Here is a 24,689-nt window from a genome sequence, read left to right as displayed (position 1 = left end):
AGGCCCTGGGCTGGGCCCTTGGGAAAGCGTTGGATCTCAAATTTGCTGGTCCATGGCTCTTCAGGTACGCGGTGGACCCTGGCATGGTCCTCGGCCCAGTCGTGGCACAGGGTGCGACCGTCGCGAACTGGTCTTGGGGTTGGATGGAGACACTAGCGACGCTATCTCGACGGGGACTGGCCAGACCGGTCGGCTCGGATCTGGTGGGAATTGTCCCTGGGACTGAAATTAAGGCGTTCTGGTGGCTGCGTCAAACCGCCAAACCGCCACTCTTATTCTATTCTTATTTGACGGGTTTTGGATTGGGGTGAGGGGTTCTTTCGAAGTGTTCCATCTCCCCCAATTACCAATTACGCCCGTGCTACCGCGCCCCTCTCAGGGCCCCCCCAGTTGTCGCCATTGCCCCCCCATTCCCCCCATTGCCATTTCCAAGCACCCCATCAACAAATGTCTTAGCAAAATTGATCTTGGGATCCTCGGCTATCAGCCTAATGAGATTTTCCTCTACGTCGTTCTGGAACATTTCTTCGGCTAGCAAACTATAAGTTGCGTCTAGACCCAGGATACACCGTACCACGGCATCTTGATAATTGGGACTGCCGATCATTTCGTCCGTGAGTCGACGTGCAGCCATGGAATCTGAAAAATTCCGATGGCTTTACAGCCCCTTTTATCAGTAAACATCCTAGGAACATGAGAGTAGGACATTCCTGGTTCCACAGAGAGGGGTGCAAAGGTTGCACGTACAATGCTCCTCTCTGATTCGCTTTTCAGATCTTCAAATAACCACCTATTGGGGTCAGAAGGCTTAGGCCTGGCTGCGGCTCACATCTCTTTGTTTTGTTGTTGGATTATAGTCCACTTACCTTCTTGGCGGCCTCGGTTTCACTTTGATGGGTTAGAGTCCATTCTATTCCATTAGATTAGTTAGCCTTCATCACTAGATCATGACTCATATTATCTTAGCCCATGATACTTATTTCATTAAGTAGTGTACAGAATTGTGTAGTATGTCTCGTACTTGATTCAGTCTTGTTGCTTCGGACCATGAACAACTATAGCCATGTTGAAGTTACCTACAAGGTACAGTCCCATCTTCCTCCCAAGGAGGGCAAGGAAGACACCCGGACACAACTAGTACCAACTTTGGTCCTCGGTCCCAGCATCTTCAGAGTTTACTGCCAGGGGCCCTGTGAGCCGTAGGTCTGGTCTCCACCGAAACCTCGCTCCACCAGGGATATATCCGAGGCGCATCCTTTGACAAGTCATCTGTGAATTCCGGCTGACGTTTCTCAAAGAAAGACCTTTTGAATTCAAGATGATCCCTGAGCGAGTCAGTAAAAGTCAGAACCACGACGACAAATAGTCTACATTGGGCGGGGATTTTCAAGTTACCTTCCACCAAACATGTCGTATAGAAGAGGACTGTCAACCAAGTGTGCGCCTTCCGCAGAACCAGGATTCCGCCAAATAAGCTGTCGGTTTACATGAGCTGCCATGGTGCTAACGTTAGACAGAATGTCTTGGGCAAGTTCAACTGCCCGGGGAAAACATCCTCAGGTTCCGGAAGAAGCTCCGCGAAGATACCGTGGAGGACATGCGAATGCGCGGGATATCGTTTTCCGGTCGTTAGCAAGTATGTAGCATTGCTATATCCAACCATACGCGGGAGGAAAAAGGAACTAGATGACTCCATCGTAAGGCCGATCCTTGAAAAGGGGAATCCAAATTCTGCATTACGCGGTGCAATTCTGGGTTTGAGTTAGTTTTCGAAATCACGGAAAGGTGATGATAGCATAGATAAGTACCGAATCCCCGCCGCTAGAGTGGACGTCATGCCGATGCCGACGGAGAGGCCATTGTACGCCACTATAATGGGCTTCGTGCAATTGAACATGGAAAGCGCCAGTGTGCCTCCTGGATCCCGCATCTCGCTGGGCCGCAATTCGTTCTTCGCCTGGCTGAAGTCTCCGTTCAGGTCGATTCCGGCGCTGAATACTCTGCCTGCACCTGTTAGGATGACGACTTTGACTCGATCATCCACATCAACTGTCGTGAAGAACGTAATAAGAGTATCGATCATGCCTCTTGTTATTGCATTTAGTTTGTCGGGTCTGTTCAAGGCTACAACTTGAATAGGTGTAACTCCACATGCTGAGTCTGGGGAATTAGAAATGCGGATAGGGCTACCAGGTGCATTGACGTAGGTATCAGGAAGAACGAGAGTTCGAGTACCGCCAACCATCTTGCGATTGTGATTTGTGGGTGTTTTTTTCGATCGCTTGAGAAAATGGCGACTATTATTGAAGAATATGAGGTATGAGTTTACAGCCAAACTTGAAGATTGATACTTGAAGGTACGACTGGCGTCTTAACCGAATCAAAAATCGATCACAGGCCTCGGAAAAGGCGTGAACCCCCTCTCATTTAGTACTTTCAACTTTATGAATACTGTCAAAATCTAACAGGTTCAAATTTCGGTATGGTTTTGTCAAGACCAATAATCTAGATTACTGAACACGGATTACTGAACGTAGATTACTGAACGCCTTGAGCCGAGGCACAGCGGATAGGCGGTATCATTACTACTAGGATGGCAGATCGTACGCTCGCAGAAGTTAGATGCTTTTTTGCTTTAGTTCCAAGGTTTAAGGAAATGATGCTCTGTCAGCTCGCCTGCAGATTTTCTCTCACTTGGGCTCCAGACAAGCATTCCCTTCACGAGATCCAGAAATTCCTCCTTCTCCTCTCCCAAAAGGAATGAAACCGTGCCATTCAATTCGCGATTGGGATCAAGTCTTTGTAGAGAAAATGGCCTGGAGTGATTTGTCGGTCGAGGAGTAATTATTCAAAATAGAAAGTCCAATAAAAATACCATTTTCGTCGAGGAATGGGCCACCGAAGTATTCCTCTGCGGTTTCACACACTCGACCGTCTTCATGTGGAACAAAGGCTTGATAACGATCGGTGAATATATCTTCAGGCTTAACTGGGTAGGAGGACTTGGAATCATAAAATGGCGAGTTCTCTTCATCCACCAGTGTCCCCCGGGGTGGTAAAAGTGGGCCGGGAGGAGTTATGGGAAACGACTCCAGGCTTCGCAACATCGAGAAACGGGAAATGAACGATCTGATAATCCTCATTGCAGAGTTGCAAGTCGTAGGGCAATGGTGGAATATGATCTCAGTGGTAGTTGAAGAAAAGCAACAAGTTGAAGTAGCATGGGTGGTGAACGCTGCTTCCTTTCCAGTAACCATTAGTTCCACTGCTATATTTTCATGAATACCTAGGTACAGTACTATTTTCACCATATCTTAAAAGATAGACGATCTATACAGAAATATACCCTGAATACTATATTATCTAGGTATTTTACCTACCTAGATCATATATTCATCAATAATTTGAAAGATTACGCGTTAATAAAGCAGGGATCATGCATCAATAGAGATCCCACATCAACAAAGATCACATTTTAATAAATATCAAAGATTAGCACAGCTTAGACGTAAATTAGGGACAGATGAAAAGTTAGCGGAGCTTGAACATAGCTACCTAGATATACATCTCAAATAGCTATTCGGTCTTCAAATCCTTAAGTTCAAGGTAGCCGAGTACACTTACTGGAGGCTACTAAGGTTCCCAGTATATGGAGCGCCGCAGTACGGGATTGTGGAAAGGAAGCGAGAAACTCATCTTGTTCAATTTTCTATCCTGTATGTCCCTTCAAAACTTGAACCATTTCCGCAACAATAATATTGATGCATGGAAGTCCAATACCATCCATCTCCCAGGGGCTCGTACTCTTCACTCCCCGCTGCCCAGGTGCGCGCCGCAAACGCGTCACCAATCGGGTCTCTTATCGGATACCCAGTGCCCCCACCACAACTTCTCCCCAAAACACTCGCAAAGACAACTTCCAGCAAGACACAGCAGCTGCAGAACGAGTACTACCGTGAAACGACACCACAAAGCTCTATTTTCGGCCCGCAATCCCGCAGTCTTGTTGAGGAGTCCTAGTCCCCCGTTGCCCGGCGTCCACCACCCAACCCAACCCGGCCCCTCACACAGCCTACGCACGCATCACCATTCTCCTGTTAGAAAGCCCACCGAGGTCTTTCACTACCGGTTAGAAAGTCACCTGCATCTTTCAATCCGTTAAATTCTTTGTGCTCGAGCTACACTATGGCCTGGATCTCCGAAACCCCAGGCGGCAGACGCAGCGCGTCCCCAACGGTCTTTGAGCAACAACGCGAGGAATTGGTTCGGGAAATTGCCGTGGTGAGTGCATGTCTTCATCGGGGTTGTAAATTCTCTAGATTTTTTTGCGTGGGACTCTAATCTCGGGACTAGGGTATGGAGCAAGTTCTCCAGAACATGAACCGGTTGAACCGAAACCTCGAGAGCATCATTACAGTACGTGACCCGCCTCGTTTTCACTATGGAACACCGCATCGCATTCAATCGCTAACTCCGCCAGGTTGGTAATGAATTTGGCTCCGTGGAAGCCCTCTGGTCGCAGTTCGAGAACTTTATGGGGCGGCAGGAGGAGGATCTTGAGGAGGCTGGTCAAGGGAAACGAAAGGTCAGCGGAGAGAGCGCGGGACATGGCAGCTCTGGCGGACAACATAAGCAAGAAGAAGATGAAGAAAATTCTATGGCCAACCAGTGACGGCTTCGGTGAAGTTGACTGGATTTGGTCGTCCTTTGGCGTTGGGTTTGATTATGTTTTACTTGAGATACCACTTCACATAGCATTATATCAGTTAAGAGCAAATCTACGATGTTCTACGTACATGCACGCGTGGCTACGAAAGATGTTTCAGTATGAAATGCAAAGGCAGTATTGCTAAATTCGTATCAGGTAACATAAGCGAGAACACCAGTCCTATGCATGCCAACAAAGGGCGAAGACCCAGGTCATGAGAGCCAACAGGAGAAAAGGAACAAGGGTCATGAGATGAAAATACACAGAATGGGAGAAAAGGGAAAAGGAAAAGAAAAAAAGAAGTAAAAGGCAAACAAGTCATCGATCAACAAGGCAAGGATGGAGAAAGTTCAGAAAGCCGCCGGTAGAAGAAACAGATCGGTCGAGAGAGCGCGCAGCGTCCCCCGACTCCAAGGGAAGGAAATTTTTTGCAGTTCATGTCCAGCTTTGTCCGGCTTGCGGCGCGGTGACCCGGCACATCCGCAGAGCAGGTAGAAAGCACGGCCGATGAAGCAACCAGGCTTTATCATATCGGACCAGGGTGGCGTGAGAGAAGGGAATGAAGAAAGAGTCGGTCATAAATGGAGGTACAGGCGAGATGGGATGGCATGAATTTACAAGATCTTGCAAGTCCGCTTCTTGATCTTCTTTCCTGGTCGTCCCCCGCCGGCGGAAGGCTTGCTATTTGTGCGGTTGTGCGAGGATTTTTGGGCTGTGTAGCCTTGCTCCTCGATGTTGATAACAGTGTCTACTGCCTTGGCAAAGACTTCGTCAACACCGCGCATCTCCTTACTACTGCACTCGACATAGGTCGCGCCCATGCGCTGAGCTACGCCGCGGCCCTGCTCCGGTGTGATGGGGGTCAGGCCTTGCGTCTTGAGGAGTTCAATGCAGGTTCGCTTGCCGCGGAGATCTGACTTGAGACCGACCAGAATAATAGGGGTTGTCGGGCAGAAATGCAAAACCTCGGGGTACCACTAGTAGTACTCATGTTAGAGAATTGAAATCAAGCATGAGATGGCAGAAAACTGTTGATAGCTCACCTTGTCTACAACATTTTCCAGTGATGCGGGGCAGTCGACGGCAAAGCACACAAATAGAAGGTCGGTTTCGGGATAGGATAGTGGACGGAGACGGTCATACTCCTCCTGGCCGGCGGTATCCCACAATGCTAACTCGACAGTCTTCCCTGACTGTCGGTGGGTGGTCTGGGTGATATAGTTTTCGAACACGGTGGGGACATATTTCTGCACTAGTCTTAGTACATCGCCCCGCGCCTCAACCATGGATCACAAAAAAGGATCATGGAGTATAGAGGAAGTATAGAAAGAAGTAAAAGGAACATACCTCAGGAAAGTAACCTTGCGAGTAACTGATCAACAGGCAAGTTTTGCCGCAACCACCATCACCGACGACAACAAACTTTTTTGAGTATGATGGTGGTTGGGTGATATTTGTGGCTTCGGACATTTGAGCACTGGAGAAGCTGGTGTGGGTGCTGGCGGTGCCGTTGCTCACTCGCACGCTGTGGCTGCGGGTTCGGCTGTGATGAGGGGACATGGATGGAGGAGGAGGAGTTGCAATAGAGCGACGTCGCGAAGCCGCATAGTACTGGTCGTCATACATGGAGCTCATGGTGCGGATGGCAGGTTGGAATGGAACCCCCTTGTTCTTGTTCTTGTAGTTGCAGTAATGCGGGTCGTGGTCGAGTATGACGGCAACCGGCTGAAGTCTGTTTTGGTGGTGGGGGGGTTGGCTGAATGGATGTGAGCTGTCTTTGGGGAGAGAACGAGATGAGAGATGAAAAAGAAAGAAGAGCAGGGTGGTGTATCGATTTTAGATCTTGATCGACATCCAAGCTGGGAGGGTCAAATCGTCCGGGCGAGACCCGTGTTTACCTGTTGGAAGTCATCGGCTGCCATAGCAACGGCCGTCCCTCGATGACGCCAGGGCGGAGCGGCCCTCGATTCGCTAGGCTTGTGCCTGTCAGTTTCAATTTGATTCGATCTCTGACTGCGATCCGGTTTCTTTTTTCGTCTAGCCTCCACTGATGTCCACACAATGCCCCTCCCCAACATCCCCACCGTTCAGCTCTCCAGGAAACCTGATCGCTGTCTGCCTCGGGGCGGCCGCGTCATGTGATATGATATACTCCCAGATTGGTGGGGCTGGATGATGAGTGATTATAAGCGATGATATCCATAGCCTTTGGAAGGGTATTGGGAAGTACCAGGCGATGCCTTGGAAGCGGAGAAGATGAGTCTTGTTCCTTGTGATTTAAGTTGGGATACCACCAAGTTTTGCGCAAATGGTGGATAAGTACCAGGTACCCTCGTTGGATACTATTGGTATTACTCTAGTATTCCAAGGCTACTATATTTATGTTCCAACCTTGGCAGCCGTTTTATTATGGCCCCTCTTTGAGTATAGAATACTACTAGTGTAAGTAACAAGATCTATAGTAGTATAACCCTACCTAAATATAATACTAGTAGTAGGACCAATTCAACTTGAAGTTGAGTCTCAACCACGCCATTAAAGTTGCTATCCTTAAAATATTCTATCAGAAACCATACTTTTGATTTTTTTTTATTAAACCCCATCTTTCCAAATAAGAATTAAATATCCATCCCCATTACTAGTACTCTCTTGGTTGCTCAACGGGCATGACTAAGCCCACACATGGCACGTCAGGGGGCCAAGAGCCGCGGCCGCGAGCATCTCCAGCTGGGATCCCCCGATCTTCGATCCATCTTGCCGAGTCCTCGACCTTCGACCCTCGATCCTCGATCACATCCTAAGGCCATCCTATATTCATTTCACAATCCAACTTTCAACCGCTCCTTATGTTCTTCTGCTGAGTTTCACCTTTTCGAATCGAGCGGCAGGCAGCGGTCTGTCCATATATGGAGGACCCTCCAATCGCAACCCGGATCAATAGCACACGATGGGCATCCCCGTTAAGGACCAGCCCGATGCTGGGCTCAAGAGCCTCAATCACTGTGAGTTCTTCCTGCGCTCTCGCACGCATTGCCCATACTAGTTCCTGATCTTCAATCCCCACCCCGCTACGATCATCGCTAATCTAAGCTCTGCTTGCGACTCCCGATAGATTCAAACCGACTACCCCTCTGGCGCTACTGGCCTCGACAGAAGCTACTACCATTGATCCGATATGAGACTCCTTATCTTGCATGGGCCCAGGAGAAAGTCCGTACGCCGACACTCGACTCGTACTTTGCGTTTACCGCGAACCTCGGTACCCACACGTTTTTCATGGTCTTTTTGCCCTTCCTCTTCTGGTGTGGCCATACTAGCTTAGGTCGTGGGTAGGTTGTCGCTGAGGGTCATCGGCCATATCTGGAGCGTCAATCATGTTTTACTGATATATATTTGCGCAGACTTGTACACATCCTGGCCGCCGGTGTTTTCTTCAGCGGCTTCATCAAAGACTTGCTATGTCTTCCCCGGCCGCTCTCCCCACCCCTCCAGCGCATTACCCATTCCGGATCTGCTGCTCTTGAATACGGATTCCCCTCGACACATTCAACGAATGCTGTCTCGGTAGCAGTTTACGCCATCTTACTTCTTAACTCCCCCCGAGTCGACAGTGAGCGCGCAAACGAGCTTGATCCTTCAGATTGTCACATACCTCTACCTCACATCGATCGTTCTGGGTCGATTGTATTGTGGCATGCATGGAATGTTGGATGTTGTCGTGGGTTGCTTCTTGGGTGTATTGATTGGCTTGGCGCAGTTCAGTCTGGGCCCCGCATTCGATGACTATATCCTCGCGGCAAATCTGAAAGAGATTCTCGTCATCCCAATAGTAATTCTGGTTCTTGTTCGCATTCACCCGGAGCCGGTAGATGATTGTCCTTGTTATGATGACAGTGTCGCTTTTGCTGGCGTCACGCTTGGCGTGGATGTTGGATCCTGGTATTTCACTGGGTCTAGCCTTGCCTGGGATAAACCTCTACCTGGCACTATTCCTTACGATTACGAGACAATTGGAATCGCCAAAACAGTGCTTCGTCTCGTTGCTGGAGTTTTGTGTGTTTTTGCTTGGAGAGAGATCACAAAGCCTACCTTGCTTCGCATTCTTCCGCCTGTCTTTCGCAGCTTAGAGAAACTCGGTCTCCTCCTACCCCGGCGATTTTTCACCACTGCTTCGTGAGTATTCCCTTAATACCCAGTCATACAAGCAGATTCTAACCTCAGTGCGCAGCCGCTATACAACGGTTCCATCTAATCTGAAAGACAACGACGTCCTTCCCAACTTCTCCGATATCCCGTCCATGATGTCCACGATTCGCCACCCTCGGCGTCGTGCCATCTCTATCGGTCCACAGTCTGAAGCCGATGCATATGAGACGCTGGCATATAGGGAGAAGCGCCGACGTGAAAGCTTATCTGGGGGCAGCCGCGAATCTCCTACTGATTCGAGTGTCAAGCCCAATGGAACTCCTCTTCTAGCCAGGAAGGCTTCCAAGTTGGATCAGTACGAGGGCATGATGGGCAGGGGTAGCCCCGGCTCGACCGCTGTGGAGGAAGATAACAATATCCCCCGATCGTCGCCACTCCCACCCCCCGAGTTCAATACGTCCCGAACGGATGAGAAGGAGGTCTTCTCTCAAATCAAGAAGACCCGCGTGCGATATGACGTGGAGGTTGTGACCAAGCTGGTTGTATATGCAGGTATGTGTAGCTGGATCTCATTGTTCAACATCTCGCTCTAACCATGCTATATAGGAATCCCCTGGGTCGTGATTAATACCGCGCCCCTAGTATTCGAGCTGTGTGGGCTCGGTGTCCCGAATTAATTGCATGGCGTGAACCGATATTTTTTTTTCTCGCGAGTCCTTGAGCTTGCTGGGTCTGTTCCAGCTCAGCGGGCTGTGCTGGAAGCGCGCCTTTCGGAGAGAGATGTAGTTCGGACCGACGCTGTACATATGTGAGCGCGATCTTGTATCCTTATGCCTTCATAGCTGTATCAAAACCAAACAACGATTTTGGAATGAGGGAACTCTGTAAAATAAAATGGAAAGATAGCACGCCAAGTCTATTGAACCTTTGATAGTGTACGGAGTACTAAAATGGATTTCATCACGCGTGGCTGCAGGACCCAATGATCGCCAAAAAAACTGCTGACATAATGATGCATTATGGGGAATGGAGGTCGCGCTCCGTCCGTTCTTCAACTTCCGTGACAATGCCACTAACTCGCTGAGCAGTCCCTCTCAATGATGGGCGCTGATGCTTGTTCTTGTCTTCCAGTCTCATATCTCAATTCTCTCAACCATCCGATTTATTCATCTTAACCACCCCTCTTTCAACCAACCCACTCGCGCGCCTCACCTAGCGAACCTCGTCATCCAATTCACCTTACCCCAGATTACAAAACACACAATATGGGGTTCTTAACAACGGTCAAAAAACTCCTATGGCGAGAGAAATCGGAGCCAGTCTTTGATGCTGGCTCCACGACAGGAACCGATGATTCTTGCGAAGGGACTAGGTCACAACGGTCAACCCAAGATTTAAGAGGTATCGACAAGAACACCGGAAGAGCTTCTCGCATCGCGAATACTAACTGGCGCCGTCTCAGATACGCACAGGGCTGAAGATACCAGCTCATGGATGCCAGGGGCGTTCCCTCCATCACCGTCAATAACACCTTCGGCGCAGGTGCCACAACCGCAACGGCCGAGTACTCCCTCCAACGATGACATTCCAACGGAACGGCTGGAACGGCTGGGATTAGAAACCCCCAGAAACCTTCCATTCCTTCACACGCCACTGGGATCACATCTACATCCAGCGCGACCAAGCTTTACGCCATCACCGAAACGTGTTGTACCGCCAACGTCTGCTCCCGCAAAAGCGATTCCTAAACCAGCTCTCCAAGATGACGTGGATATCGATGACCCCTGGATGCGGCGGTCGATGGCATATGAAAGACTGCCATTCGGCCGGCCAGTCTCGGCGGTTCAATTATTCACCCGGGAGAAGAAACCAATACCACCAAATCGTATCGCGTCGATCTACTCATCGCAATGGGAAGCGCACGAAAGGGAACGGAGAGCGTTGGAGCGAGATCAACTCCGACCTCACCGAATCATACCGCAAGGACCAGCCGTGCGCCAACTTTCCTACGAGTGGTTAAATCGGGTCTCCGATGCCATGAGAAGCTCATCAGGCTGTGCAGTTGCAAGAACTCCATCTGGAGACGACCTGTACCCCAGGGATATTGCAACCTGTCTCAAGACATTATCGTGGCTGAATGACGAGATCATAAACTCTTACCTAACAGTTCTCGTTCAATACCTCCGCCAATCAACCGGCAACGCTGGAAATGAACGACCTCGTTTCCACGCGTTCAACACATTCTTCTATACAACCCTACGAGATAAAGGTTACCAAGGTGTACGGCGCTGGGCGAACCGCGCCAAAATCGGCGGCGAGGGCCTCTTAGATGTACAGACCGTGTTTATCCCCGTCCACGAGTCCTCACATTGGACTCTCCTAGTTGTGCGACCAGCAGACCGTGCGATCGAGTACTTCGACTCCCTTGACCGGATGGGTCGACAAGGCGCGCGACAGGTCAAAAACATCAAGGAGTGGCTCCGAGGAGAACTCGGCGCCAAATATGACGACGACGAGTGGAACGTTCTTCCATCCGTATCTTCCCAACAAGATAATGGCAGTGACTGCGGTGTGTTCCTCCTCACAAACGCAAAGGCCATTGCGCTTGAAATCGAGCCAACTGCCTTTGGACCTAGCGACACCCAGAATCTGCGGAAGAAGATCGTCGCGGAACTTATGAACGGTGGTCTTCATGGTGACTTCTGTCCTGTTGATAGGATGGGGAACACTCTACTTTGAACACCAGATCACCCCAACCTCTACCCTCCCATCATAAAATACTCAGAAAAGGTGATTACTTTCGACCAAAGGAAATCTCCTTTTTATCTCTCATCAAGACCTCGTGTCTGGCGTTTATGGCTTCTACTTAAAAACATACTTCGGCGCGCATGGTGAATTAGAAAATACAGGATCGGACGGTCATGGGTTTGGTTCGGCTGCTTCTTTACCCCTTTTCATTGACTTTTGATGCCTTGAATGAATTTAAATGATACCCCATCTTGTTGACGGTCCAAGAGGTGCAAACGGCGCCTCCATTGGCATTTTTAATATTTCCCTTCTTCAATCCCTCGAGCCACTGCCTGGCTTACCTTCACTCTATTCTTAAATCATTCCGATTCTCTTCAAATTTATATCTAAATCCTTTCCACGCTTGCGGCGCAAACATTACCGACTGGCTACATAGGGTTCCGAGCAGAGAAATACAACACTTTTTTTATAGTGAACTAAAGCCTCGAATTCGGCATTTCAAGTGTTCAGCTAGTCTGTCTATAAGAATACAGTCTCCAACACACCAGGGCATCTCTCATTGAAACAGAGACAGAAGATAGGTAAAGATAACCACCTCAACCAAGAACATGATGTCTGAAGTCCTCGCCATCGATATAACAGGGGCGTCGACAAGCCGGCTCCATTGGACCATGATGCGACGGGTTCTTGGGCTTAGGGCTAGGGTGACCGACCAGCTTCTTCCTACACTTTATGCCCTTGCGACCCTTCTTGCACTTCTTCTTTTTCTTCTTCGCGCTACCAATGACCAAATCCGTATCCGGCTCCCACGATTCTTCCTCCAGCTCCTCAAGATCCGAAATAGACACTCTATCATTCGGCTTCTGGTGCCCACCATGTCGCTGCGAGGGCGGGATATCGATTCCCCACGACCCATCCGAGGACCGATTATAGGCAAGCTCGATATATTCGATTCCGAGGAGAATGCTATCGCCCAGCGCCATGTCGCCGGTCCAGACGCTGCCGTCACTCCAGAGGTTGATGACCAGCCTGCTTTGCAGATTAGGGACCCGGTATGTTTTGGAGTCTTGGATGCTGTCGTCGACCCACCAGCGTGAGGCATCGTTGAGCCAGTCGAGTCGATGCGTAGACCAATGGGTCCAGGGACGGGTAGGTCGGCGACTGTGCTTGCGCCGGGGATCATTTCGTCGGTGACGGGGTCGTAGTCGGGTTGATTTGCGTATCGGACGCGGTAGGAGGGATCGCTGGTTAGGATTTCAATATCTGACTCGCAGTTTCGCGCATGGTATGTGAAGATGCCGACGCAGGCACCGGGATGAGGTCTTTCCCCTGTGCTCGCGGTCGTGCTGTTGGCAACCAACCCCGGCACATTGTTGAGGGCTGGAATGGAAGGTTGCCAGGAACTGTCGTTTGATACATTGGATGGCGACGAAATAGAGATACTTGCTGGCAAGATGCGAAGTCTGACGCGAAGAGAGCAGCGGTAGATGTTGCGGACTCGGGTCTCAATCTCTGCGGTGGAGGTATAGTGCTCGTGGCGTGTGGTGCGGAGAGCGAGGTATGTTGCATGGGGATCGTCCAGCTCGTAGTTTCTGGTGAAGAAGACATTTCGCTTGGAGTTGATCATGTCCACTGGGGCTCTGGAGTTTCCTGGGCGGTCCCATTCCTGGCTCATCCAATCCTTGTCGAAAGTCGTTTCGAAGAACCACATGGATTGGCCATTTCCCTCGTGGGCGAAAGACTCGGTATCATCCTCATCTGCAAATTCCTCGTCGTCTGAGTCACCGACACCAGGTGGCGGTAGTATCGAATCGATTCGTCTATCGAACGAGACCGTGCGGAAGTCCCAAAGCTTGTAGTGTTGATAGTAGCCCGGATCTGGCCCGGAGATGGTGAAGCAATCGCAATCATGAAGTAACTTGCTAGAAGGATTGGTTGATGTTGTGTTTGTGAGAGGATCTAGATTGGACAAGACGAGTGTGCCATACGAGAGGAGTGAGAGTGAGGCAAGTGGCAAAATGCCTGATGAAAGACGGCCCGACTTCATGGTGAATCGGTTGGGCATGAAGATAGGAAAGTGAAAGATTGGCAAGGGTGGATGAGGGCCATCTTTGAAGCCTTAACGTCAAGTCACTATTGGTATGACTGTTGAGTTGGGGTAGTTACGCTGGTGAGTGAGGAAGTTGCGATCTCGAAGTGCCGAGATGGACTATGGGATGAGTTGGTCATTGCCAGATTTCTTAGGCAAGGTCTTAGGTACCTAGATGATCCTAGTATATATAGACATTTGAATTAATGATAAAATATCACGCTCACATTCATCCGGCGGCTACTAGTACCTGCTCTATACCTATGCTAGCGATACCTGGGATCTAAGTGAGTTCAAAGTTGTATATCTAGGTATCGAGAAACCTTGCCTCACCCAGTATGAACATTGCAAAATATAACTTGAATTGATATATGACGAGAGTATCTTGTATTGCGAAATCCAAAGAGTTTAGTCCATCAAAGAGAGTGTGTCCACGTTGTGAGATCGGGTGACTATTAAATAATCTCGTCGAGTTAGGGCATCATGATTGCCGGATTGGGCTGTTATGCAATCTTGGCACGAGCCCCCGTGACTCAATGTGACTAACAACCCATAGGCTAGGTTGATTCCTAGTAAGTACCTAGGTATTCTATATTTTATTTTAAATTTAAATTATTCTTTTTCTCCAATATCCTCAAACTTGAAGACTGTTCATGTCTATTTTGATCAGTGATAGCATGGGATCCTAGGATGGTTGAATGGAAGGTAATACGGATACGGCGGTGTCATCATCACGCCGGATGCGCTCGGCCCTCGCATAGTGACCTGCAAGCTGCTGCACTTCGATGCAAGTGTTGCACCAATCGGCCGATCCTAGAGGATGGTGGCGAGCACTAGGCAGCCAGCAGTCACCAATCAAATAGTGAGGCGCCCCACCATGAAATACCTTTTACGGGCTATGCGTCGCACTAATGCACGCCAAGCCATGCGCAGGGCTACGGTATGGTCCTGGTCACTCTTGGTATTTTATCTTCATTGTGGTTTTCTACCTTTGAATTGCTCGAAAAGATTGAGAAAAATTGAAAATAAAGGATAATAAATATGACTCAAGTCAATGAGCAAATGGAATTATTTTAAATCAGAAGTTGGGGGGCGATGGTGGGTGAGTAATGATGCGTGGCAGACAATCTGACCCGACCGGCTGACGGTGCTAAAGGCTGTGTGCGACCCCCTTCTCTTTGTCGCCCGCCCTTTTCTACCCATCGTCCCCCCAGAATCATCCACCCACCACATTTCCGGCACAATGGACGATTGCACTGTCTAGAAATCGCTCTCGCGACACACTACGATCATATACTATCATCACCATTACCATCATATACATTATGCTCATATAGACCGCCGCATTCTGCCGAAATTTTCGAAATGTCCTCCATGACCACTCTGGAAAGGAGTCTCTCCTGTACCTCCAGCGCCTCTCTCTCCATGTCAAGCCCTCGCCTATCTGTTCGACGCGAAACTACACCGCCCCGCAACGAACTATCTCTCACCCATCTCCATGACCGCATGAACCAACTGGACTCCCGTGTGCTCGAGCTGCGCTCTAACGTACTCACCAAGGAGGGCTACGTCGACCGCCGCAACCGCGAGGATGAGCACATTCGCCGTGAATTCGAGAACCAACGCATCATCTCTCACCGTATCGACCTGAATGTGGTGGCTCTGCGCTCCGATGTTGACCAGATCAAGACAAGCATCTTCCAACTCAAGTCTAGTATCGGCCAGTCCGGTACCGAGACTGTGTTCCTGCGTGGAGATGTCGATCGGTTGCAAAAGAGTGTGGAGCAGCTTCAGATCGATGCTGACCAAATGAGATCGGATATTTGTGCTTCCCGAATCGATATCAGCAAGCTCCAGTCGACTGCAAACCAACTTCGTACGGATCTTATCAACATTGAACATAAACTTACACGCCAAATGCACGCGATGGAAACCAGTCTCCACATGCGCATGGACTCAATGGAATCTCGAATGCGGCATTCGGAACGGGTTCGCTTCAACTCGCTGGCCCACACCATTCATGCCCCCATCAACCCTGTGCCCGTCATCCTTGATGATGGTTCCCTCGAATGGCCCAAGTACTTCCCACGTACCGTGTGGAGGTTTTGGTGCCTGAAGAAACGCAGTCGAGGTAAGCGTTTAAAAAGTATAGATATGTCCCCCTTCTCCATTCTAACAATGATAAATGTATAGTTCATCGATTGGTTGAACTGGCTGAGTTCTACCAGCTGGGTGGTTACCAGGACTGGTGTCGGATGAATGCCACCGATCTTTTTGCCGATGACAGTGACTCCAGCAGTTCAAGTGACGGGTCAAACAACTTGACTCGCGAGGAAGCGGTTCGCCACTTCCCCGAAGCTGCTCACCAGGCCCTAGCTGCCACTCTTGGTTTAATATACTATAAGATTCGAAATGAGGTGGGCGATGGCCCTACGGGCCATGCCCCCATTGCTCGTCCTTTGAAGCGTCAACAAGACGACGTCACTTCGACAAGCACGAGCTCCAAGTCTAAGCCGGTGAAGATCCCACGTCGTCCCAGCGTGTCGGACACCTTCCTCCACCGACTGATTACCGGTCCATCTATTGCTTCGAAGTCTTCGACCTCCGGGGAAGAGATGGACAAGCTAGGATGGAACCCGTTCTCTGATGTTTCGGACGATGCCATGAGCAAACTCCGATCCATCGATCCGCAAGATATTGGCAACGTCCTCCGCGCCCTTGAACAGGGCCGGTTAAAGATGAAGCCTAGCGGATCTGAAAAGGCAGCAATGTCTCCAACCGATTCAAAGGCCAGTCACCGGGTTGAGAAGACTAGTGCTCCTGAGCCAACGGCTCAGGACATTCCTACTATCCCAAACACTGTGCCCACTCAGCCGATATCCTCATCCGAGGCCATGCGGGTCTCGATGAGGGCTTCGGTCGCCGCCAAGGCACCTGAGCAAGAATACCCTGAGAATGGCTCTGTCGCCGACACTTCGAGCACTGCCTCTTCGGAATGATTGCTCCTAGATTGGTTCTAGATATACCCCCATCTTATCCCAGGATATTGAAATCTCTCTCAGCCTCTGGAACTGCCTTTCGCAACTGATTGGAGTCCGCTCCTTCTGCTCTGCTAGACTGGCGTCCAGCGCGGACAGTTCGTCCGCCAGGGTTGGAAGATACCCGGTTTTTTCGTGTTGCGAAAAGCCAGCCCTTCAAGGGCAATTCGATTCCGTGTACCATTTCACGGAATACCATGCATTCGCGCAGGCGATTGTTCATGCCTACAAGCTTTTGTGTCCGGTGAGGATACATACATACAAGTTTTGTCATTACTACCGATTGAATGGCCTTGCGAGACCTTCGGGACTGTTCTCAGAGAGTTGGCAGCAACCTCTTGGAATCAGAACCTTGGTCAAACTTGGTCATTTAGAGGAAGTAAAAGTCTCTTGTCTGTCTTTAGGATAGGCTAAACCAAGCCTACCAAAGGGCTCGTGAATATTTTGTGGTTTACTACAGGATATCTATAGCATTCGCGTCAAGCGATTGTTCACTTAAGGCTTGCGTTGTCCTCAACACATACCTTTTTGAGTATCTTTTGCATTTGATCATTGCATTTGTCTTGGTGTTATCAATTTGATTTGATGGGTTTATTTTTTGAATTGCATAGCGGCACTTGCATACCCCATGGTGTTATATTTGGCATTCATGTTTTCTGTGAATATTTGTGAATTAGTTCAATACCCCTCGGCATCCTTCCTCTTTTCCGGGTGCATCTGTTTGGGTGTTTTTGTTTATTTCGATCATTCTGATCAATCTGATTAACTCCTCGATGGTACAGGCTGTACCCTCGTCCGAGTGAACTTGAAACCGTCTAACATTCGTTCGCACTGTATGCCCATCGGGCCGCGCTTCGTCTCGCTATAAACGACTAATCGCTGCCTCGCGAAAGACTTCGAGATGCCTGCCTATTCGTACCCTTTAATTCCGACTAGGCAGTCGATGCCTTATCGATGCCTTCTCTGCCAGAGAGTCCGGCCGTTGTAAAGAGCGAAGTTGCAGACGCGAACGACTGAACTATCCAATGACTTGGATATAGATAAGATCACCCATAGTTATTATTCTTGCCCGTCTACGTATATGACTGACCAAATCGATGCTGAATATAGTTAATGTACATTGGATATCCCTTCTTTGATAATGTATCAATCGCCTGTATGTAGCTTGGCGTGAAAAGTTTAAGGAACCATCCGTAATCATGATGTTCCCTCAGGAAGCGGCTGGAAAAGATCCTGCGTCAGGACCTCCATCACCTTCTTCTCATCCAAATTCTGTAGCTCTGATTCCGCATCTTGCTCAGCGCCCGTATCCTCAAGCTCCAGCTCCCCGGACTTGCCGCTAATCTCTTCGGGACTCGCGGTCCGTAGATACTCCTCTTCTAGAATGAACCGCCCGTCTTCATTCTCAGCGCCCAGATTTTCCGCTGAGTCAGGCAGCGCGTAGATAGTCGGGAATTCTAGAACCATACGTCCGCGTAGTACAGAGGCTAGCGTTGCTGATGGGGGCAGGGGAGCCAAGACTGGCTTCTTTGTCTTCGTTTGTGGGCGGTGGATGTAGAAGTAAACGTCACGATGCGGGGCGATCAGTAACTTCGGCGATTTTTCTTCTGCTGTCTCTGTAGATTCTTCGATTGTATCTATTTTCGATGACGGCGCGGGTAGTTGTTCCTTCGAGGCATCGGCGGTGGCATCGGTGGTTGGAGCAGCCTCTGAGGTCGAGGATAGATTGGACTGATCCAGACTCGCAGCAGTACCTTCTTTTTGCTCTCCCTTTTCCTCTTTCCCAGCTTTATCCTCCTTGGGCAGCGTAAAAGCACGATTATAAGCCTCGGAAAGAATGCCCGTCTCAAGACAATTCCTAACAATCTTCTCGCCAGATGCAGAGATCCACTCAACAGACCAACTCAAACATTTATGCCTAGTAGCACGGCCACCGATTAGTTCCCCGGAATCCCGCAAGAGATCAAAGAGTATAGAACAACTTACTTGGGATGCCACCTCGACCCATTCGCCTTATTCCTCGACATCCCCCTAGGCGCCCTGACAACCCTCACACCACTAGCCTCCGCACCACGCAAGAAGCCCGCCTCACCCTTCACCAAACCACCACCAGGGTGCTTTCTCTTTTGCCCAGTGACAGCGCCAGTGCCAGTACTCGCCGCCTGTTCGCCACCGCCCGCATCAGCAGACTCGGCAGCCGCCTGTCCAAGCTCGATCCCACGATTCTCAGCATCGCGCTCAGCGCGCTCGAGCGAGCGCTCAATGCCGGAAATGAAATTAAAGTCCCGGTCGAAGGCGGAGGGGGTGGCTAGTTCGCTGCGCTTGAGGTAGGCGGCTGGGTCGCGGACGCCGGAGCATTGGGACCAGAGTTTGTGGCGTCTTGTGCAGGGTAGAGAGCAGGTTCGGGTTGAGCAGCGTGGACAGCGGTATTTGGGGGGATTGATGTGGCTGTTTCGGGTTGGGTTAGAATATTGTGTGGTTGGTTTGGGGGTGAAAGTACGGGTGTAAATTACCATATTGAGCAGAGCTCGCTCAGGAGAGGGTCGGGAGGGTCCATGATTGTATACTGTCTGTGTACAAGGTCAAGTTCAGTTGTAACCGTGAAAGGTAATGCGATGAAGCTGGAAAAATCCGGAGCTTATCGCGCGATAGCTGCCTCAGGCATCACTGAGATCCACTCCATAGTTGAAGAACTATAATTACCCTAGTATAACTATTCTAACACAATTAGGGTAGGCATTGAGGTATGAGGTATTGAAATCATGTCATGCAGGAAGTATTTGGTTGATATTATCATCAATATCCCGAGGTTATAGCGTGATACCAGTCCCATTCCCCACGGATGGTATCATTCACCGAAGTGATGATCAATCCCCCGCTGCATTTCTAAGCGTCGGGGAAGACACCCCGAACTCATCATTCTATTTAAACCCCCCCGCTCCCAGGGAAACATTCAAGTTGACTTTAGGAACTATTTCACTTCAGAAACAATCTTCAACATGGCATCAAAGGCTCTTGCAGTAATCGCTGGCGTTGGCCCAGGCACCGTATGCTTCCATGACATCTAATCTCTTCCAGTCTACCCATCTAATACAGAACGTACAGGGTGCATCCATTGCCCGACGCTTCGCCAAAGAATATTCAGTGGTCCTTCTATCTCGGAACCCCGAAAATTTCGAGCCGACTGTGCAAGAGATCAATAATAGCGGCGGTCAAGCTATCGGCATTAGCACCGACGTCGCGGACGCTAAGAGCGTTAATTCGGCATTTGATGAAATTGCGAAGAAATTCCCAGACTCCCCTCTTGCTGCTACAATCTTTAATTCCGGCGGTGGATTTGCCAGAAAGCCATTTCTGGAACTGACAGAGGAGGAGTTCTCTCTAGGATTTGAGGCGCAGGCGTGAGTGTTATCCTCTGTGTCGATCTATCAAAGTACTTCAAGGCGCGTTGGTCAACAGAATTAACTGTTTCAATAGAAAGGGCGCATTCTACATCGCACAGCGTGCTCTACCTCTATTCCTCGAAGCGAAGGAAAAGCTAACCCACCCGCCAACCTTAATTTTCACCGGCGCTACAGCCAGCGTGAAGGGATCAGCTAATTTTGCAGCCTTTGCCACTGGCAAATTTGCCCTCCGAGCATTGGCGCAGTCGCTTGCGCGGGAGTTCGGACCCCAGGGAGTCCATGTCTCGCATGCCATCATTGACGGTGTTATTGATATCCCACGCACCAAGGCTTGGGTTTTCGAGCATGAAGATGCTAAGCTGAGTCCTGATGCTGTAAGTCTGAATCGAGCAATACGGCGTTTCTCCATGGAAGCTGACAAGATCTACTAGATTGCGGATTCGTATTGGTACTTGCATACTCAGCCGCGGACGACCTTTGCTTTTGAGCTGGATCTGCGGCCCTATATTGAGAAGTGGTAGACTGATTATGATCGAGCCACTATTTTAATATATTCTTTAATTTTCTCTTCGTGTTGTATTCAATATCTCAGTAGCTACTAGTGGGTTGGATGCTGATAGACCACTTTCTCAAGTCGGGGATCCTAGTACCTTATTTTCATTATCCGAGTATGAATCTGTTATGGGCCTCTTGAGTCTTTTGCTGAGATAGCTAGAGCTGTCGTACCAGACTGTACTACCAGTATCTGTGACATTTCTTATTGACGCAGTGCAAGACACATTAACTCCTTGTTTTTGTATAAGTACTTTTAACTGCCGACAAGAATCCTGACTAATACCCGCTGACTAATCTCATAACGTCACTTCGGGAGAGCTTCAGACCTCTCAACTTTCCACCTCCGCTAAAGCCCCCATCATTCACCTCTCAAAAACACCGTCATGGTCCTCGAAGATGCTTTCCCCGAGGGAACTGGGGACCTTAGGGGGACTCACAACAAACCCCGACCCCCAATTCACCGAGAACCCTGCTCTCCTTCATAACCTTCAGCTGCGCCTGCGGCCAGAGCTTATTGTGAAGCCCGACCCTTTGACAATGTATCTCGGCTTCTGGGGTACCACGATGTGGAAAATTAATGTTGCAGCGGCGCTAGTTAATGATGTTGAGAGCTGGTGGACTCGTTCGGGTCGCTTCCCGACGCAAGACGAATTCGATGTCTTTACCGCAGGAACATCTCGAGGACTTTACAACAAAGAATTGGCCTTCCCAATAGCTTATTTTGCCAACTCGTCATATCTCTTTTGGGCAGCACGCAGATCGCCTTATTATCCCAAGAAACCCACGCCTACGAGCCTACTCGCTGGACTGAAACGGTTTCGAATCGCGGACCCGCCAGGTTTCAGGGAAATGCTCGTTCAAAAATCCTTCATGATGCTTTTTATCCTCTTTTCAAGCGGTTTAGTCACACGAACTTTTGGGGCGTTTAGATATGCTTCAGATATGCAAGACCCGCGTATGCAGGCATATGCTGAACCCTTTGTTAAAGCGACACCGGAAGATATTCAAAGGAGAAGGGTTGCACTTGCAAATGATCACCGCAGGCTTCATCAAAACCGCGACCCCGGTTTCACCGGTCAAATTTTACAGCAAATGGGCTTTAATGTTAGAGCCGCCCAAGTTGAAGAACAGGGCCAGTCTCAATATGATGGTGCCTCATCATCGGCGGCCTCATCCGAGAGTGAATTGGTCTACGGTACGAGTCAAAATGGCCAGGATGTTTCTGCCCCTCAGCCTTCATATGGCTCCTTGCAAAACTCAGGCAACGGGTCTTCTCAACCAGACTCCAAGTTGGACTTTTTCGGCTCTAGCGATGAGGACGATGCAAGCCCCACTGCACCGGAATACCGGAATACCAGCATGACTGGGGTGTCCACGGGATCTGCATGGGATCGTATACGACAACAGAACTCGACACAGGGCTCCCGACCAGTAGCACCTCGTCAATGGGGCCAATCACAAGCCCAGAGTGGCACCGAGTCGACAAATGATTCCCTTCCTATTGACCAGGATCGATATGACTATGATCGAAGGCGCGAGAAGGACGCGGCCCAGGCCGACTTCAACAAGATGATGGATGCCGAGCGAAACGCGTCGAGCGAGGGACCGTCTCGCGGTCGTAACTGGTGATTGCATACTTCTCTACATGCATAGGTGTATACTATAACATTGATCTATATACATTTTCTCATGACAATTGAGCGCATTCCACTCACTATATCCAAGTCTATTCCATATGATTTAGTGCAGTATACCTACTACATAGTACCGGTAGATATACCCCGGGCCGGTTGTTCCCCACCGCCTGCCCCTAATGGACCCCGCACGCGGGGCAGAATGAGTAATCGAGAAGCGAGCTCGGAGAGGCCCCAGCATATATTGCCAGTGGTGGGGTCGATGACTCGGAGGCTGTTCTTTTGCTTCAACATTCCCCTCCGATCCCGGATTTCAAGTCAATTTCTTTCAATTGATCCAATATACTCACAATGGCTGCCCAGAAGTATGGCTGACCCATTCTAGCTCTATTGGACCATTTGAAGACCCCTACTAACAACATGATATAGGGTATTGATGCTTGGCGCGGGGTTCGTCACCCGGCCCACCCTCGACATTCTCACTGAGTCCGGCATTGCTGTGACTGTTGGTATGCAATCGATCATGGATTTGAGTTTATACACATCCCGTGTCAATGCGCTGACAATATACTAGCCTGCAGAACCCTCGAGTCCGCCAAGGCCCTCTCCGCCGGTGTCAAGGGTGCTACCCCCATCTCCCTCGACGTCAGTGACGAGAAGGCCCTCGATGCTGAGCTCGCCAAGCACGACCTTGTCATCTCCTTGATTCCCTACAGTGCGTCCTTGAAACCCGAATTTACAACCATTTCTCCCGGGCCGAGCTAACAACCTATCCAGCTTTCCACGCTGTCGTCATCAAGGCCGCCATCCGCACCAAGAAGCACGTCGTCACCACTAGCTATGTCAGCCCTGCCATGCTGGAGCTTGATGAGGAGTGCAAGAAGGCCGGTATCACTGTCATGAACGAGATTGGTGTTGACCCCGGTGTCGACCACCTGTGTAAGTATTGAATCCTAGCATGAACCGACTCGATCCAATACTAATTATGTCCAGACGCCGTCAAGACCATTGAGGAGGTCCACCAGGAGGGTGGAAAGATCATTTCTTTCCTGTCATACTGTGGTGGTCTCCCCGCCCCCGAGAGCTCTGGAAACCCTCTCGGATACAAGTTCTCCTGGTAAGAAACTTGCGAGGATTCAGCATCGAGATATGAGGCTAACAATATATGGATCCAGGTCTCCCCGTGGTGTCCTGCTTGCCCTGCGCAACGCTGCTCGCTTCTACCAGGACGGCAAGATCGTCGATGTTGCTGGCCCCGGTAAGATGCCTCTATGGCCTCATTTCAGGGAATCTATACACTAAGGCTTCTCATAGATCTGATGGCCACCGCCAAGCCTTACCACATCTACCCCGGTTTCGCCACTGTCGCGTACCCCAACAGAGATTCTACCCCCTACAAGGAGCGCTACAACATCCCCGAGGCTCAGACTATCGTCCGGTACATATAACATATCCTTCTGCTTCCTGGCCCATGTCTGACATCCATCTAGTGGTACTCTCCGCTATGCCGGTTTCCCCGAGTTCGTCAAGGTCCTTGTCGACATTGGCTTCCTCGACGACGTTGAGCAGGATATCTTCAAGCAGGCCGGTGCCTGGAAGGACGTCATGCAGAAGCAGCTTGGTGCTTCCGCCTCCGATGAGGAGACACTGGTCAAGGCTATCTCCGCCAAGACCGCCTTCAAGGACGAGACCCAGAAGAAGCACATCATCGGTGGTCTACGCTGGCTCGGAACCTTCTCGGATGAGCAGGTAAGCATTTCAAATAGCTATTTTGCCCCGCCGAACTATTCCACCATGGCGAGACTTTGAGTACTTCGCTAACACTACTTCTTAGACCATCCCCCGTGGCAACCCTCTGGACACCATTTGCGCCACTCTCGAGAAGAAGATGCAGTACGGCGAGGGCGAGCGTGATATCGTCATGTAAGATCGAAACCCCGAGGCCCCAGAAAAACAAATAACGCTAACATACCCAAAGCCTGCAACACAAGTTCGAGGTTGAGAACAAGGACGGCTCCAAGGAGACCCGCCTGTCCACTCTCGTCGAGTACGGCAGCCTGGACCCCAACGGCTACTCCGCCATGGCCAAGCTTGGTAAGTGCTCACTATGAATTACGCTCTTGAATGTTTACTAATGATATACAGTCGGTGTTCCCTGCGCGGTCGCTGTCAAGCAGGTCCTGAACGGCACCCTCTCCGAGAAGGGAGTTCTCGCCCCCATGAACGGCAAGATCAACAACCCTCTCATCAAGGAGCTTAAGGTAAGCCATTGAACTACAAACTTGTTTTTTTAGGGAACCCAATTTGCTAACAATCATTTTTAGGAGAAATACGGCATTGCCTGCAAGGAGACTGTTGTTTAAACAG

General features: G+C 49.9%; 14 protein-coding genes across 14 annotated transcripts; 8 read left to right on the top strand and 6 right to left on the bottom strand.

The window, feature by feature from the left end:
* Nucleotides 1-361: 361 nt before the first annotated feature.
* On the bottom strand, nt 362-634 carry N7533_004506 (Synaptobrevin; the record flags this gene model as incomplete). Its single annotated transcript, XM_057101156.1, has 1 exon — nt 362-634. The coding sequence occupies one exon, from the start codon at nt 632-634 to the stop codon at nt 362-364; it is 273 nt and encodes a 90-aa protein (XP_056960786.1).
* A 534-nt stretch (nt 635-1,168) lies between these two features.
* On the bottom strand, nt 1,169-2,245 carry N7533_004505 (uncharacterized protein; the record flags this gene model as incomplete). Its single annotated transcript, XM_057101155.1, is given in 3 exon segments — nt 1,169-1,475; nt 1,488-1,751; nt 1,809-2,245. The coding sequence occupies 3 exon segments, from the start codon at nt 2,243-2,245 to the stop codon at nt 1,169-1,171; spliced, it is 1,008 nt and encodes a 335-aa protein (XP_056960785.1).
* Nucleotides 2,246-2,635: 390 nt separating this feature from the next.
* On the bottom strand, nt 2,636-3,107 carry N7533_004504 (kinase-like domain-containing protein; the record flags this gene model as incomplete). Its single annotated transcript, XM_057101154.1, has 2 exons — nt 2,636-2,816; nt 2,926-3,107. 2 exons carry the CDS (start codon nt 3,105-3,107, stop codon nt 2,636-2,638), a joined length of 363 nt encoding a protein of 120 aa, XP_056960784.1.
* A 658-nt stretch (nt 3,108-3,765) lies between these two features.
* On the top strand, nt 3,766-4,020 carry N7533_004503 (uncharacterized protein; the record flags this gene model as incomplete). The annotated part of the gene is made up of 1 exon (XM_057101153.1): nt 3,766-4,020. The coding sequence occupies one exon, from the start codon at nt 3,766-3,768 to the stop codon at nt 4,018-4,020; it is 255 nt and encodes an 84-aa protein (XP_056960783.1).
* A 165-nt stretch (nt 4,021-4,185) lies between these two features.
* On the top strand, nt 4,186-4,672 carry N7533_004502 (DASH complex subunit DAD1; the record flags this gene model as incomplete). The annotated part of the gene is made up of 3 exons (XM_057101152.1): nt 4,186-4,281; nt 4,354-4,416; nt 4,481-4,672. The coding sequence occupies 3 exons, from the start codon at nt 4,186-4,188 to the stop codon at nt 4,670-4,672; spliced, it is 351 nt and encodes a 116-aa protein (XP_056960782.1).
* Nucleotides 4,673-5,322: 650 nt separating this feature from the next.
* Nucleotides 5,323-6,343, bottom strand: N7533_004501 (Rho4-like protein; the record flags this gene model as incomplete). Its single annotated transcript, XM_057101151.1, has 3 exons — nt 5,323-5,685; nt 5,752-5,955; nt 6,056-6,343. 3 exons carry the CDS (start codon nt 6,341-6,343, stop codon nt 5,323-5,325), a joined length of 855 nt encoding a protein of 284 aa, XP_056960781.1.
* Nucleotides 6,344-7,655: 1,312 nt separating this feature from the next.
* On the top strand, nt 7,656-9,531 carry N7533_004500 (phosphatase PAP2 family protein; the record flags this gene model as incomplete). Its single annotated transcript, XM_057101150.1, has 6 exons — nt 7,656-7,710; nt 7,821-8,037; nt 8,110-8,272; nt 8,313-8,881; nt 8,937-9,406; nt 9,461-9,531. 6 exons carry the CDS (start codon nt 7,656-7,658, stop codon nt 9,529-9,531), a joined length of 1,545 nt encoding a protein of 514 aa, XP_056960780.1.
* An 817-nt stretch (nt 9,532-10,348) lies between these two features.
* On the top strand, nt 10,349-11,593 carry N7533_004499 (SUMO protease ULP1; the record flags this gene model as incomplete). The annotated part of the gene is made up of 1 exon (XM_057101149.1): nt 10,349-11,593. The coding sequence occupies one exon, from the start codon at nt 10,349-10,351 to the stop codon at nt 11,591-11,593; it is 1,245 nt and encodes a 414-aa protein (XP_056960779.1).
* Nucleotides 11,594-12,198: 605 nt separating this feature from the next.
* On the bottom strand, nt 12,199-13,649 carry N7533_004498 (glycoside hydrolase family 16 protein; the record flags this gene model as incomplete). Its single annotated transcript, XM_057101148.1, has 2 exons — nt 12,199-12,631; nt 12,688-13,649. The coding sequence occupies 2 exons, from the start codon at nt 13,647-13,649 to the stop codon at nt 12,199-12,201; spliced, it is 1,395 nt and encodes a 464-aa protein (XP_056960778.1).
* A 1,407-nt stretch (nt 13,650-15,056) lies between these two features.
* On the top strand, nt 15,057-16,690 carry N7533_004497 (uncharacterized protein; the record flags this gene model as incomplete). Its single annotated transcript, XM_057101147.1, has 2 exons — nt 15,057-15,822; nt 15,885-16,690. The coding sequence occupies 2 exons, from the start codon at nt 15,057-15,059 to the stop codon at nt 16,688-16,690; spliced, it is 1,572 nt and encodes a 523-aa protein (XP_056960777.1).
* Nucleotides 16,691-17,926: 1,236 nt separating this feature from the next.
* Nucleotides 17,927-19,286, bottom strand: N7533_004496 (zinc finger HIT domain-containing protein; the record flags this gene model as incomplete). The annotated part of the gene is made up of 3 exons (XM_057101146.1): nt 17,927-18,647; nt 18,716-19,177; nt 19,243-19,286. The coding sequence occupies 3 exons, from the start codon at nt 19,284-19,286 to the stop codon at nt 17,927-17,929; spliced, it is 1,227 nt and encodes a 408-aa protein (XP_056960776.1).
* Nucleotides 19,287-19,728: 442 nt separating this feature from the next.
* N7533_004495 (oxidoreductase, short chain dehydrogenase/reductase family) lies at nt 19,729-20,654 on the top strand (the record flags this gene model as incomplete). Its single annotated transcript, XM_057101145.1, has 4 exons — nt 19,729-19,776; nt 19,835-20,130; nt 20,207-20,507; nt 20,565-20,654. The coding sequence occupies 4 exons, from the start codon at nt 19,729-19,731 to the stop codon at nt 20,652-20,654; spliced, it is 735 nt and encodes a 244-aa protein (XP_056960775.1).
* A 430-nt stretch (nt 20,655-21,084) lies between these two features.
* N7533_004494 (putative endo-1,3(4)-beta-glucanase) lies at nt 21,085-22,317 on the top strand (the record flags this gene model as incomplete). The annotated part of the gene is made up of 1 exon (XM_057101144.1): nt 21,085-22,317. The coding sequence occupies one exon, from the start codon at nt 21,085-21,087 to the stop codon at nt 22,315-22,317; it is 1,233 nt and encodes a 410-aa protein (XP_056960774.1).
* A 356-nt stretch (nt 22,318-22,673) lies between these two features.
* Nucleotides 22,674-24,685, top strand: lys9 (saccharopine dehydrogenase (NADP+, L-glutamate-forming); the record flags this gene model as incomplete). The annotated part of the gene is made up of 12 exons (XM_057101143.1): nt 22,674-22,687; nt 22,752-22,831; nt 22,897-23,037; nt 23,100-23,261; nt 23,316-23,439; nt 23,498-23,580; nt 23,637-23,760; nt 23,813-24,071; nt 24,157-24,245; nt 24,301-24,416; nt 24,468-24,583; nt 24,647-24,685. The coding sequence occupies 12 exons, from the start codon at nt 22,674-22,676 to the stop codon at nt 24,683-24,685; spliced, it is 1,347 nt and encodes a 448-aa protein (XP_056960773.1).
* Nucleotides 24,686-24,689: the final 4 nt, after the last annotated feature.

This window comes from Penicillium manginii (genome assembly GCF_028828005.1).
Source record: "Penicillium manginii strain IBT 31320 chromosome Unknown utg000004l:1.0-7231830.0:1.0-7236170.0, whole genome shotgun sequence".
NCBI classification, from domain to species: domain Eukaryota; kingdom Fungi; phylum Ascomycota; class Eurotiomycetes; order Eurotiales; family Aspergillaceae; genus Penicillium; species Penicillium manginii.
This window is presented reverse-complemented; position numbering and strand designations above follow the sequence as displayed.